Source organism: Bombina bombina, chromosome 10, assembly GCF_027579735.1.
Source record: "Bombina bombina isolate aBomBom1 chromosome 10, aBomBom1.pri, whole genome shotgun sequence".
Taxonomy (NCBI): Eukaryota; Metazoa; Chordata; class Amphibia; order Anura; family Bombinatoridae; genus Bombina; species Bombina bombina.
The window spans coordinates 42,137,267-42,152,368 of NC_069508.1; the positions used below are offsets into that span (position 1 = coordinate 42,137,267).

General features: G+C 41.1%; 1 protein-coding gene across 1 annotated transcript in view; it reads right to left on the reverse strand.

Moving 5' to 3' along the window:
* The window catches only part of CDC7 (cell division cycle 7), a 281,927-nt gene that overhangs the window by 199,083 nt on the left and 67,742 nt on the right, over positions 1-15,102 (reverse strand). The window contains exon 7 of the mRNA XM_053693123.1: positions 4,977-5,072. Coding sequence (XP_053549098.1) covers positions 4,977-5,072 — 96 coding nt within the window. The remainder of the gene's footprint in view (positions 1-4,976; positions 5,073-15,102) is intronic.

Below are 15,102 nucleotides of genomic sequence, written 5' to 3' on the forward strand. Positions count from 1 at the left end.
GCTGTGCGAATGGCCTCTTCCAGAGACTCAAACGAGAATGCCGCCGCAGCAGTGACAGGCGCAATGCATGCAAGGGGCTGTAATATAAAACCTTGTTGAACAAACATTTTCTTAAGGTAACCTTCTAATTTTTTATCCATTGGATCTGAAAAGGCACAACTATCCTCCACCGGGATAGTGGTACGCTTAGCTAAAGTAGAAACTGCTCCCTCCACCTTAGGGACCGTCTGCCATAAGTCTCGTGTGGTGGCGTCTATAGGAAACATTTTCCTAAATATGGGAGGAGGGGAAAAAGGCACACCAGGTCTATCCCACTCCTTGCTAATAATCTCTGTAAGCCTTTTAGGTATAGGAAACACGTCAGTACACACCGGTACCGCATAGTATCTATCCAACCTACATAATTTTTCTGGAATTGCAACCGTGTTACAATCATTCAGAGCCGCTAATACCTCCCCTAGCAATATGTGGAGGTTCTCAAGCTTAAATTTAAAATTAGAAATCTCTGAATCCAGTCTCCCTGGATCAGATCCGTCACCCACAGAATGAAGCTCTCCGTCTTCATGTTCTGCAAACTGTGACGCAGTATCTGACATGGCTCTCACATCATCCGCGCGCTCTGTCCTTAACCCAGAGCTATCGCGCTTGCCTCTTAATTCTGGCAATTTAGATAATACTCCTGTCATAACAGTAGCCATGTCTTGCAAAGTGATTTGTAAGGGCCTCTCTGATGTACTTGGCGCCACAAAATCACGCACCTCCTGAGCGGGAGGCGAAGGTACTGACATGTGAGGAGAGTTAGTCGGCATAACTTCCCCCTCGTTGTCTGGTGATAATTTCTTTACATGTAAAGATTGACTTTTATTTAAAGTAACATCAATGCAATTAGTACACAAATTTCTATTGGACTCCACATTGGCCTTTAAACATAGTGAACAAAGAGATTCATCTGTGTCAGACTAGCAATGAGACTAGCAAGCTTGGAAATACTTAAATAAATTTACAAGCAATATAAAAAACACTACTGTGCCTTTAAGAAGCACAAAAAGCTGTCACAGTTGAAATAACAATGAACCAAATTAGTTATAGCAACCAATTTTTCACAGTAAATGTATTAAGTTAGCAAAGGATTGCACCCACTAGCAAATGGATGATTAACCCCTTAATACCCAAAAACGGATAACAATTTAATAATTAACGTTTTTATCACAGTCAAAACACACTGTCACAGGTCTGCTGTGACTGATTACCTCCCTCAAAATGAATTTTGGAGACCCCTGAGCCTTCTAGAGACGTCCTGGATCATGGAGGATGAAGTAGGCAGATTGTGACTGAATTTTTACTGCGCAAAAAAGCGCTAAAATAGGCCCCTCCCACTCATATTACAACAGGGGGGAAGCTCAGTTAACTGTTTCTATGCAGAAAACAAAGATAGCCATGTGGTAAAAATCATGCCCCAATAAGTTTTATCACCAAGTACCTCACAAAAAACGATTAACATGCCAGTAAACGTTTTGAACATACATTTTAAAAGTAATGAAGTGTTATTAATAAGCCTGCTACCAGTCGCTTTTACTGCAGTTAAGGCTCATACATTATTTCAGTATTAACAGTATTTTCAGAGTCAATTCCATTCCTTAGAAAAATACATTCAGTGTACACACACTCATCAGCCTAATACCAGTCGCTATCACTGCATTTAAGGCTGAACTTACGTTACATTGGTATCAGCAGTATTTTCTCAGTCAATTCCATTCCTCAGAAAAATAATTTACTGCACATACCTCGTTTGCAGGGGGGCCCTGCATGCTATTCCCCTTTTCTGAAGTTACCTCACTCCTCAGATGAGAACAGCCAGTGGATCTTAGTTACGTCTGCTAAGATCATAGAAAACGCAGGCAGATTCTTCTTCTAATGCTGCCTGAGAACAAACAGCACACTCCGGTGCCATTTAAAATAAACTTTTGATTGAAGAAATAAACTAAGTTAAAACACCACAGACCTCTCACAACGACCTATCTTTAGTTAGGTTGCAAGAGAATGACTGAATATGACATGTGAGGGGAGGAGCTATATATATCAGCTCTGCTTGGGTGATCCTCTTGCAACTTCCTGTTGGGGAAGAGATATATTCCATAAGTAATGGATGACCCGTGGACTGACTACACTTAACAAGAGAAAACACCTCCTTGTTACCGGAAAAGCCCAAATCCACTTGCCACTGTAGAAAGAAGAAAAGGCAGCCTCCACACTCGCCGCGGAAAACCGGAAGTGCCAGGGAGTGATCACGTGACCGCAATAAAGAAATTATTAAAAAAAATTAATTGCTCCAAACAAAAACGGCGCGAAAACCAACAGCAGCACAGCAAAAGTGATTGGGCTAATAAGTTGAGCTAAAAAGTGATTGCAACAAGTAAGAAGTAAAACACCTGTCAAACACTTCATACACTCTCCCATTTCTGAGCCCCCAATAAAAAATGATGCCTCTTTCCTTAGAAAAGCAGTGCCCCTAAAACAGATTTAAATAATTTCCACAAGGATTTAACCCCTATAATGCCGGTACCATCAAACCTAGAAGGAAAAGCACTTACCTGTGGATCCTGCTCTGTCAGGCAGGAGCTGTTTTCTGAGATGTGGCAGCTTCACCATATCTACCAGGGACCTATAGAAAAGAAAGAACAGAGTAACCAACTCTGGCTTTCTATAATAGGGGTAGCAATAATGTTAGATGTTTAAGCAAAGACTACCTCGTTGTCTTCTAACTGCTAATAGCCACCATTACTCTTACTAAAGAGATTAACATGGACACAGCATAGCCCCTATCCTTGCTTGCAGGGAAAAGTACCCATTAAAAGGAATAAAATCTTCAGACACCATCTTCGCCATCCTCCCGTGATCAAGGCAAAGAGAATGACTGGGGGTTATGGGTAAGGGAAGTGATACTTAACAGCTTTGCTGGGGTGCTCTTTGCCGCCTCCTGCTGGCCAGGAGTGAATATCCCACTAGTAATTAGAATGTTTCGTGGACTCTCTATGCCATAGGAAAGAAATGGGTCTCAGATCTGTTAGAGAAACCCTATCAATGAAGTGTAGATCAGAACTTCCGATTTCACCTCAATCCTTCTTGTAGGCAAAAACATGACCGAGTTGATAGGGATTCACAACTCTGGTATGTTGAATGTTTCTAAATCCTCCTAGTGGACTGGAGTTTAATCCCACATGTGATGGCTTGTCAACCCTTTCCATCTTATGAAAGAAAACGAAAAGGTCTAATTTTTTAGAGCATGTAATTTTAACACTAGCAACAGTGCACAAAGGGGCTAAAAATAAATGTATGTACTGTTCAGGAGCAGCAAAGCACTACTGAACCTGAATGAAAACTGCCAGTGACCCAGTCAGTGTTTAATCCCTTTCTACGACTTAAACTCAGAGTAGCAAGTTCAATAGTGTTAAAATTGGTGAGTATAACTTTTTTTTAAAACTATAATGGTCTTTAAGAAGAAAAGGAAATCTAATAATTTGGCACAATTCATGAAAACCTAATTAAAAAGGGACACAAGTTAAAATTAAACTTTCATAATTCAGATAGAGCATTTAAATTTAACAACTTTCCAATTTACATCCATTAATGTGCATAGTCTTTTCATATTTAAACCTTTTGAGTCAACAGCTCCTACTGAGCATGTGCAAGAATTCACAGAATATGCATATATGCATTTGTGACTGGCTGATGGCTGTCACGTGATACAGGGGGAGTAGAAATAGACAACTGAAATTTGTTGAAAAATAAAATACATCTACTACTCATTTCAGACTAAGTGATATTGCATTGTCTTTTTATTATGTATTTGTTGTTTATGCAATTCTACTGTATTGACTGGTCCTTTAAGTTACAACTCATTTAAAAATGAATGGCCCTAATATAAATAACGTAAATACATTTTTAGCTCCATTTCAAGTAGGGCTGCACGATTAATCGCGGATGCGGTTTTAAACCGCGATTAATCGCTGCGGTTTTAAAACCGCGAGATAACGCAATTTAAAAAATAAAATAAAAAATAATCCTCAGATTGTCCTGAAAACGGAGACGGAGGAAGAGTGGCAGACTAGTGTGCGGCCGTGGGCGGACCTGAGTATGCCCGCGAAACGGCCATTTTGGAAGAGAGTGTGGGAGTCATCTGGGAGTAGTGTGGGGGTGGTCAAGCAGTGGTGTGGCGGTGGGACAGCTCAAAAGTGTGAGCAATAAAGCGAGTATTGTACAAATAATTTATAGTGCCTTACTGACCTTTTTTTTTTTTTTTTTAAACTTCTTTTGTGGTTTGTATTTTTATGCTCCAAGAGTGCATTGGACATTGAGAAACATGTACAGTAAGATTCTGTGGTGTACTGTTAAATAAAGGGACTTTATACTATCTATGTAACCACAGCACAGGTAGCACTAGCTAATTTTATTTTAACTATTTTGTGGTTTGTATTGTTATGCTCCAAGAGTGTATTGGACATTGAGAAACATGTACAGTATGATTCTGTAGTGTTAAATAAACGTTTTATTGAAAAATGAAGGTGTTATAGTAATTTTTTAATAAAATCGCGTATTAAATCAGCCATATCGCCCAGCCCTAATTTCAAGTATTTGAATCTCACAGCAAATCACCATGACAAACTACACATTACCCTGTTGATAGGTCATAGCTTTGTTTTAATAATGATCCGGTATTATGTAAAAACTAAATATAATAGCAAAATTCTCCAATTTAACGATTTCTTGACTGGCAAATCAAAATGGAAACCGTTTATTTTGAAAACAATTTTGAATAATCAGCTTTATATTTTGTGTCAGTTCAAAAAGTCCATGGAGGGGTAAACAAATATAAGCACCCCTTAAATTATTCCTCTGTCTACTAAAAACAATCTAAAATAAAATTTTGAGGTAAGGGACCATTACACTAATATTAAGCTGTGGTCTGTTTTACTTACATTTACAGTGGTGTTGCCTTGGTTAATTATACTATGAACATTAAAATTCCTCTCTCCAAACACAGACCTCTGGGTAGACTGGCCAAGAAATCCTTCCTAGAAAAAACATCCAAAAATGTACAATAAGAATTCTCTTGTTGACACTTAAAAAAAAAAAAAGAAAAGAAAAAGAAATTAAAAAGAAAAACCTGGATGCATGTTTTCCAGGAACACAAATCATCCCCTTGTGGAAAAATCAGTCTAGACACAGTAATAAACATAATGAGAATCAACTAAACACAAATGTCCAATGGAACAAACTGTTCTATAAAGTGCAAACATTGTGACCCAGCCCAACTGAAGACAGGTTTAAAAAAATATACTACAGACATGCAATTATGTCTTGTACGCTCATCTGATAATTTTAGAAAATATATTGTTGACAAATTAAGAGACACATGAAACCCCCCCAAAAATCTCACACGTTTCATAGAATACAATTTTAAATAAATTTTTAATTTACTTATATTTAATTTGCTTACTTCTCGTTATCCTTTGCTGAAAGGTTTATCTAGGAAAGCTCAGGAGCAGCAAAGAACCTAGATTCTAACTGCTGAATGGTGGCTGCATATATATATATACCGATCGTCACTGTGTTCAGTCAGCAACCAGGAGTGCATTGCTGTTCATTTAAAAAAGCATACCAAGAGAACGAAGAAAAATTGATAATAGGAGTAAATTAGAAAGTTGCTTAACCCTTTAGTGACCAGAGCACTTTTACATTTTCTGACCGTTTGGGACTAGGGCTATTTTTACATTTCTGCTGTGTTTGTTTTTAGCTGTAATTTTTCTCTTACTCATTTACTGTAACCACACATTATATACAGTTTTTCTCGCCACTAAATGGACTTTCTAAAGATACCATTATTTTCACCATATCTTATAATTTACTATAATTTTTTTTTATAAAATATGATGAAAAAAAAAAAAACTTTCTAACTTTGACCTCCAAAAATCTGTTACACAGCTACAACCACGAAAAAACACCCATGTTAAATAGTTTCTACATTTTTAGCCTGTCAGTCCCCCCCCACCCTTTCCCGACTCATAGCGCACACATCTGTGTGACAGGAACCGGAACTAAGCATCGATGGGCTGCCCACCCGCCTCCCTGCTGCTGCTCTCACCCATCAACGATCAGCACCATCTATGGCCGATGCAGAGGGGGCCACACAGTGGGTTAAAAAGTAAATTTATGCTTACCCGATTTCTTCATTTCTTCTATGGTACGACGAGTCTACGGATTCATCCTTTACTTGAGGGATATTATCCTCCTGCTAACAGGAAGCGGCAAAGAGCACCACAGCAGAGCTGTCTATATAGCTCCTCCCTTAGCTCCACCCCCCAGTCATTCGACCGAAGGTACAGGAAGAAAAAGGAGAAACTAAAAGGTGCAGAGGTGACTGAAGTTTAAAATAAAAAAACATAATCTGTCTTAAAATGACAGGGCGGGCCGTGGACTCGTCGTACCATAGAATAAATTAATTTATCAGGTAAGCATAAATTTACTTTTCTTCTATAAGGTACGACGAGTCCACGGATTCATCCTTTACTTGTGGGATACAATACCAAAGCTACAGGACACGGATGAACGGGAGGGACAAGACAGATGGTTAAACAGAAGGCACCACTGCTTGAAGAACTTTTCTCCCAAAAAAAGCCTCCGAAGAAGCAAAAGTATCAAATTTGGAAAAGGTATGAAGCGAAGACCAAGTCGCAGCCTTACAAATCTGTTCAACAGAAGCATCATTTTTAAAAGCCCATGTGGAAGCCACCGCTCTAGTAGAGTGAGCTGTAATCCTTTTAGGAGGCTGCTGTCCAGCAGTCTTGTATGCCAAACGGATGATGCTTTCAGCCAAAAAGAAAGAGGTAGCTGTAGCTTTTTGACCTCTAAGTTTTCCAGAATAGACAACAAACAAAGAAATCCTTGGTTGCTTGCAAGTAAAACTTCAAAGCACGAACCACGTCCAAGTTGTGCAACAGACGCTCCTTCTTAGAGGAAGGATTAGGACACAGAGAAGGAACAACAATTTCCTGATTGATATTCCTATTAGTAACAACCTTAGGAAGGAATCCAGGTTTGGTACGCAAAACCACCTTATCAGCATGGAAAACAGAATTTATGCTTACCTGATAAATTACTTTCTCCAACGGTGTGTCTGGTCCACGGCGTCATCCTTACTTGTGGGAATATCTCTTCCCCAACAGGAAATGGCAAAGAGTCCCAGCAAAGCTGGCCATATAGTCCCTCCTAGGCTCCGCCCACCCCAGTCATTCGACCGACGGACAGGAGGAAAAATATAGGAGAAACCATATGGTACCGTGGTGACTGTAGTTAGAGAAAATAATTCATCAGACCTGATTAAAAAACCAGGGCGGGCCGTTGGAGAAAGTAATTTATCAGGTAAGCATAAATTCTGTTTTCTCCAACATTGGTGTGTCCGGTCCACGGCGTCATCCTTACTTGTGGGAACCAATACCAAAGCTTTAGGACACGGATGAAGGGAGGGAGCAAATCAGGTTACCTAAACGGAAGGCACCACGGCTTGCAAAACCTTTCTCCCAAAAATAGCCTCCGAAGAAGCAAAAGTATCAAATTTGTAAAATTTGGCAAAAGTGTGCAGTGAAGACCAAGTTGCTGCCTTACATATCTGGTCAACAGAAGCCTCGTTCTTGAAGGCCCATGTGGAAGCCACAGCCCTAGTGGAGTGAGCTGTGATTCTTTCAGGAGGCTGCCGTCCGGCAGTCTCATAAGCCAATCGGATGATGCTTTTAAGCCAAAAGGAAAGAGAGGTAGAAGTCACTTTTTGACCTCTCCTTTTACCAGAATAGACAACAAACAAAGAAGATGTTTGTCTGAAATCTTTTGTAGCCTCTAAATAGAATTTTAGAGCACGGACTACGTCCAAATTGTGTAACAAACGTTCCTTCTTTGAAACTGGATTCGGACATAAAGAAGGTACAACTATCTCCTGGTTAATATTCTTGTTAGAAACAACCTTTGGAAGAAAACCAGGCTTAGTACGCAAAACCACCTTATCTGCATGGAACACCAGATAGGGCGGAGAACACTGCAGAGCAGATAACTCTGAAACTCTTCTAGCAGAAGAAATAGCAACCAAAAACAAAACTTTCCAAGATAGTAACTTAATATCTATGGAATGTAAAGGTTCAAACGGAACCTCTTGAAGAACTGAAAGAACTAGATTTAGACTCCAGGGAGGAGTCAAAGGTCTGTAAACAGGCTTGATCCTAACCAGAGCCTGAACAAATGCTTGAACATCTGGCACAGCTGCCAGTCTTTTGTGTAGTAAGACAGATAAAGCAGAGATCTGTCCCTTTAGAGAACTTGCAGATAATCCTTTCTCCAAACCTTCTTGTAGAAAGGAGAGAATCTTAGGAATTTTTATCTTATTCCATGGGAATCCTTTGGATTCACACCAACAGATATATCTTTTCCATATTTTATGGTAAATCTTTCTAGTTACCGGTTTTCTGGCCTGAACCAGAGTATCTATCACAGAATCTGAAAACCCAGCTGGAGGGAGACCAGATTTGGATGTTCGAATGGACCCTGAACAAGAAGGTCCTGTCTCAAAGGTAGCTTCCATGGTGGAACCGATGACATATTCACCAGGTCTGCATACCAAGTCCTGCGTGGCCACGCAGGAGCTATCAAGATCACCGAGGCCCTCTCCTGTTTGATCCTGGCTACCAGCCTGGGAATGAGAGGAAACGGTGGAAATACATAAGCTAGGTTGAAGGTCCAAGGTGCTACTAGTGCATCTACTAGAGTCGCCTTGGGATCCCTGGATCTGGACCCGTAGCAAGGAACCTTGAAGTTCTGACGAGACGCCATCAGATCCATGTCTGGAATGCCCCATAATTGAGTTAGTTGGGCAAAGATCTCCGGGTGGAGTTCCCACTCCCCCGGATGGAATGTCTGACGACTCAGATAATCCGCTTCCCAGTTTTCCACACCTGGGATGTGGATCGCAGATAGGTGGCAGGAGTGATCCTCCGCCCATTGAATTATTTTGGTCACTTCTTTCATCGCCAGGGAACTCCTTGTTTCCCCCTGATTGATATACGCAACGGTCGTCATGTTGTCTGATTGGAATCTTATGAATCTGGCCTTTGCTAGCTGAGGCCAAGCCCTGAGAGCATTGAAGATCGCTCTTAGTTCCAGAATGTTTATCGGGAGAAGAGACTCTTCCCGAGACCATAGTCCCTGAGCTTTCAGGGATTCCCAGACCACGCCCCAGCCCACTAGACTGGCATCGGTCGTGACAATGACCCACTCTGGTCTGCGGAATCTCATTCCCTGGGATAGATGGTCCAGGGTCAGCCACCAACGGAGTGAATCTCTGGTCTTCTGATCTACTTGAATCATTGGAGACAAGTCTGTATAGTCCCCATTCCACTGTTTGAGCATGCACAGTTGTAATGGTCTTAGATGAATTCGTGCAAAAGGAACTATGTCCATTGCTGCAACCATCAACCCTACTACTTCCATGCACTGCGCTATGGAAGGACGTGGAACAGAATGAAGAACTTGACAAGTGCTTAGAAGTTTTGACTTTCTGACCTCTGTCAGAAAAATCCTCATTTCTAAGGAATCTATTATTGTTCCCAAGAAGGGAACTCTTGTTGACGGAGACAGAGAACTGAGAAAGGCCAGAACGATGTCTGTATGAGCCTTTGCTTTTGACAGGGACGACGCTTGTATTAGAATGTCGTCCAAGTAAGGTACTACTGCAATGCCACTCGGTCTTAGAACTGCTAGAAGGGACCCTAGTACCTTTGTGAAAATCCTTGGAGCAGTGGCTAACCCGAATGGGAGGGCCACAAACTGGTAATGTTTGTCCAGAAAGGCGAACCTTAGGAACTTATGATGTTCTTTGTGGATAGGAATATGTAGGTACGCATCCTTTAGATCCACGGTAGTCATAAATTGACCTTCCTGGATAGTGGGTAGAATCGTTTGAATGGTTTCCATCTTGAACGATGGTACCCTGAGAAATTTGTTTAGGATCTTCAAATCCAAAATTGGTCTGAAAGTTCCCTCTTTTTTGGGAACTACGAACAGATTTGAATAAAATCCCATTCCTTGTTCCCTTATTGGAACTGGGTGTATCACTCCCATATTTAACAGGTCTTCTACACAATGTAAGAACGCCTGTCTCTTTATTTGGTTTAAGGATAAGTGAGACATGTGGAACCTTCCCCTTGGGGGTAGTTCCCTGAATTCCAGAAGATAACCCTGAGAAACTATTTCTAGTGCCCAGGGATCCTGAACATCTCTTGCCCAAGCCTGAGCAAAGAGAGAGAGTCTGCCCCCTACTAGATCCGGTCCCGGATCAGGGGCTACTCCTTCATGCTGTTTTGTTAGCAGCAGCAGGCATCTTGGCCTGCTTACCCTTGCTCCAGCCTTGCATCGGTTTCCAGGCTGGTTTGGGATGTGAGGCATTACCCTCTTGCTTAGAGGATGCAGAATTGGAGGTCGGTCCGTTCCTGAAATTGCGAAAGGAACGAAAATTAGACTTATTCTTGGCCTTGAAAGGCCTATCTTGTGGAAGGGCGTGGCCCTTTCCCCCAGTGATGTCTGAGATAATCTCTTTCAATTCTGGTCCAAATAGAGTTTTACCTTTGAAAGGGATGTTAAACAATTTTGTCTTGGATGACACATCCGCTGACCAAGACTTTAGCCAAAGCGCTCTGCGTGCCACGATTGCAAACCCTGAATTTTTCGCCGCTAATCTAGCTAATTGCAAAGCGGCATCTAAAATAAAAGAGTTAGCCAACTTAAGTGCGTGAACTCTGTCCATAATCTCCTCATATGGAGTCTCTCTACTGAGCGACTTTTCTAGTTCCTCGAACCAGAACCACGCTGCTGTAGTGACAGGAACAATGCACGAAATGGGTTGTAGAAGGTAACCTTGCTGTACAAAAATCTTTTTAAGCAAACCCTCCAATTTTTTATCCATAGGATCTTTGAAAGCACAACTATCCTCGATAGGAATAGTAGTGCGCTTGTTTAGAGTAGAAACTGCCCCCTCGACCTTAGGGACTGTCTGCCATAAGTCCTTTCTGGGGTCGACCATAGGAAATAATTTCTTAAATATAGGGGGGGGGGGGGGGACAAAAGGTATGCCGGGCTTTTCCCACTCCTTATTCACTATGTCCGCCACCCGCTTGGGTATAGGAAAAGCGTCGGGGTGCACCGGAACCTCTAGGAACTTGTCCATCTTGCATAATTTCTCTGGAATGACCAAGTTGTCACAATCATCCAGAGTAGATAACACCTCCTTAAGCAGTGCGCGGAGATGTTCTAATTTAAATTTAAATGTCACAACATCAGGTTCAGCTTGTTGAGAAATTTTTCCTGAATCTGAAATTTCCCCATCTGACAAAACCTCCCTCATGGCCCCTTCAGATTGGTGTGAGGGTATGACAGAACAATTATCATCAGCGCCCTCCTGCTCTTCAGTGTTTAAAACAGAGCAATCGCGCTCTCTCTGATATGTAGGCATTTTGGATAAAATATTTGCTATGGAGTTATCCATTACAGCCGTCAATTGTTGCATGGTAATAAGCATTGGCACGCTAGATGTACTAGGGGCCTCCTGCGTGGGCAAAACTGGTGTAGACACAGTAGGAGATGATGTAGTATCATGTTTACTCCCCTCATCTGAGGAATCATCTTGGGCAATTTCATTATCTGTGGCAGTACTGTCCTTACTTTGTTTGGACGCTATGGCACAATTATCACACAAATTTAAATGGGGAGACACATTGGCTTTCATACATATAGAACATAGCTTATCCGAAGGCACAGACATGTTAAACAGGCTTAAACTTGTCAATAAAGCACAAAAAACGTTTTAAAACAAAACCGTTACTGTCTCTTTAAATTTTAAACAGAAAACACTTTATTACTGAATATGTGAAAAAGTATGAAGGAATTGTTCAAAATTACCAAAATTTCACCACAGTGTCTTAAAGCATTAAGAGTATTGCACACCAATTTTCAGAGCTTTAACCCTTAAAATAACGGAACCGTTTACAAATTTAACCCCTATACAGTCCCAGCTATAGCCTTTGCTGTGACCTAACCAAGCCCAGAGGGGAATACGATACCAAGTGACGCCTTCTAGAAACGTTTCCAGCTACTTTCAGATCCTCACACATGCATCTGCATGTCTTGTTCTCAAAAACAACTGAGCAGTAATGGCGCGAAAATGAGGCTCAGCCTACAACTGGGAAGGCCCTCCCCGACTGGAAAAGGTGTCTAACATAGTGCCTGCCGTTAAAAAACGTTCCCCAAGTTTATAAATGTGAATTATCCGCATAAACATGTATAAAATGCTCAAATAAAGCAATCGATTTAGCCCATAAAAGTGTCTACCAGTTTTATAGCCCATATTAAGCCCTTTATTCTGTTTGCTTGACTAAGAAAATGGCTTACCGGTCCCCATGAGGGGAAATGACAGCCTTCCAGCATTACATGGTCTTGTTAGAAATATGGCTAGTCATACCTTAAGCAGAAAAGTCTGCTAACCGTTTCCCCCAACTGAAGTTACTTCATCTCAACAGTCCTATGTGGAAACAGCAATCAATTTTAGTTACTGTCTGCTAAAATCATCTTCCTCTCACAAACAGAAATCTTCATCCTTTTCTGTTTCAGAGTAAATAGTACATACCAGCACTAATTTAAAATAACAAACACTTGATAGAAGAATAAAAAACTACATTTAAACACCAAAAAACGCTTAACCATCTCCGTGGAGATGTTGCCTGTGCAACGGCAAAGAGAATGACTGGGGTGGGCGGAGCCTAGGAGGGACTATATGGCCAGCTTTGCTGGGACTCTTTGCCATTTCCTGTTGGGGAAGAGATATTCCCACAAGTAAGGATGACGCCGTGGACCGGACACACCAATGTTGGAGAAAACAAGATAAGGCGAGACGCATTGCAATGCAGATAGTTCAGAAACTCTTAGAGCCGAAGAGATAGAAACTAAAAAGAGAACTTTCCAAGATAGAAGCTTAATATCTATGGAATGCATAGGTTCAAACGGAACCCCTTGAAGAACTTTAAGAACTAAATTCAAACTCCATGGCGGAGCAACAGGTTTAATTCTAACTAAAGCCTGACTGAACGTCTGGAACATCTGCCAGACGCTTGTGCAGCAGAATTGATAAAGCAGATATCTGTCCCTTTAAGGAACTAGCTGATAGCCCCTTCTCCAATCCTTCTTGGAGAAAGGACAAAATCCTAGGAATCCTGATCTTACTCCATGAGTAGCCTTTGGATTCGCACCAATAAAGATATTTATGCCATATCTTATGATAAATTTTCATAGTGACAGGCTTTCGAGCCTGAATCAAGGTATCTATGACCGACTCAGAGAAACCCCGCTTGGATGAAAATCAAGCGTTCAATCTCCAAGCAGTCAGCCGCAGAGAAACTAGATTTGGATAAAATAAAAGAGCAAAAAAAAAAAAAATGCCTCACAACAGCACTCTTAGTCCAATAATAAGTTTACTTGTTAGAGAATAGTTTACAATATTATATAAATTACCTACTGTGCACAGTGGTCACAATAATACTTGTGTAATAGCAGGTATATCAAATCAAATTCCTGTCTATCATACACTAAACAGAAAAATAAAGGAAAAACACATAACATAAATATGTACGGTTAAATAAATGCAGCAGGTACTAAAGACACAGTTGTAGTAGTCAATACTTATCGTCAGCTGTGGAATAAATGTCAGACTGCTGTTCAAAAGGCCAGATAAACGCTGACCAAGATTTCCAGATAGGTCCGCTTATTTGTAATCCCAGGGCAACGATTTACCCCAAAAACCAAAGCAGAGGTGACCCTGGAAGGAGCTGATAAAACAAGCGCCCACAGTTGAAGACCGGGTGATCCCAGTGCACACAAGCCGTGGCGCGGACAAACTTTACTGGTCCGACAGCGTCTCCCTCTACACCTCCAAATGCTTCCTGCTGGACCGGAAACTGTGGAATAGCTGACTCCTGCTGGTACCGCACAGAGCGTTTTCCCTTTGAAAAGCTCAGAATCAAACTGAGCGGTTGCAGTTGCCGACGTACGTTTCACCAATTGTATGGCTTCATCCGGGCAAGTGTATACTAAATTCTGGTATCTGCTTCTCATTTAAAGCTGTGCTATGTGCAAATGCCCCCGGAAATTAGGCCGGTGAATATAGGCTCCTATGTTAGCAATGTTAAATACATATACATAACCAATATTTAGATAAAAAAAAAAAAAAAAACCTTTTCTGTTGTGATGGCTCCTAAATACTTAGTAGGATTAAGTATTGCTTGTAAGCATAATAAAATACTTAATCACAAGATAACAGCTATATGTTGACCTACTTAGTAAGGTTGGCTAACATGGTTCTCTTAAAGTGACAGTGTTGATATATTTTTTTAAAAAGAAATCATTAAAGGTATTTATTGTTCCCCAAATACCTTATATATTTTATTAGGGACTTAATATATAGCAGATTTCATAGAAAATGACCCAAGTTATTTTCCTCATTCAGGCCATTGGGGGCAAGGGTTCCTAAATTAAAAATCCACCTACTTTCACGTTGAAGCAGGATTTTATCAATGTCGCCCCCTTGTGTGCCCAGACTAACTGTCTATTCCTATAAGTCTAAAGCAACTGGGTGAAGAGTTATGAAAGTCAGTGAAGTGTCTGGCTATACTTGATGTAGTAACATCATGTTTAATATCTCTTAGGTGTTCTAAGGTACGTTCACGGAGGGCCATAGTGGTCTTACCCACGTAAACTAGATTTGGATGCTGGAACAGACCTTGAATCAGAAGGTCCTGTCTCAGTGGCAGAGTCCATGGTGGAAGAGATGACATGTCCACCAGGACTGCATAACAAGTCCTGCGTGGCCACGCAGGTGCTATCAAAATCACTGAAGCTCTCTCCTGTTTGATTCTGGCAATCAAACGAGGAAGGAGAGGAAATGGTGAAAACACATAAGCCAGGTTGAACGACCAGGGTACTGCTAGAGCATCTATCAGTACTGCCTGAGGATCCCTT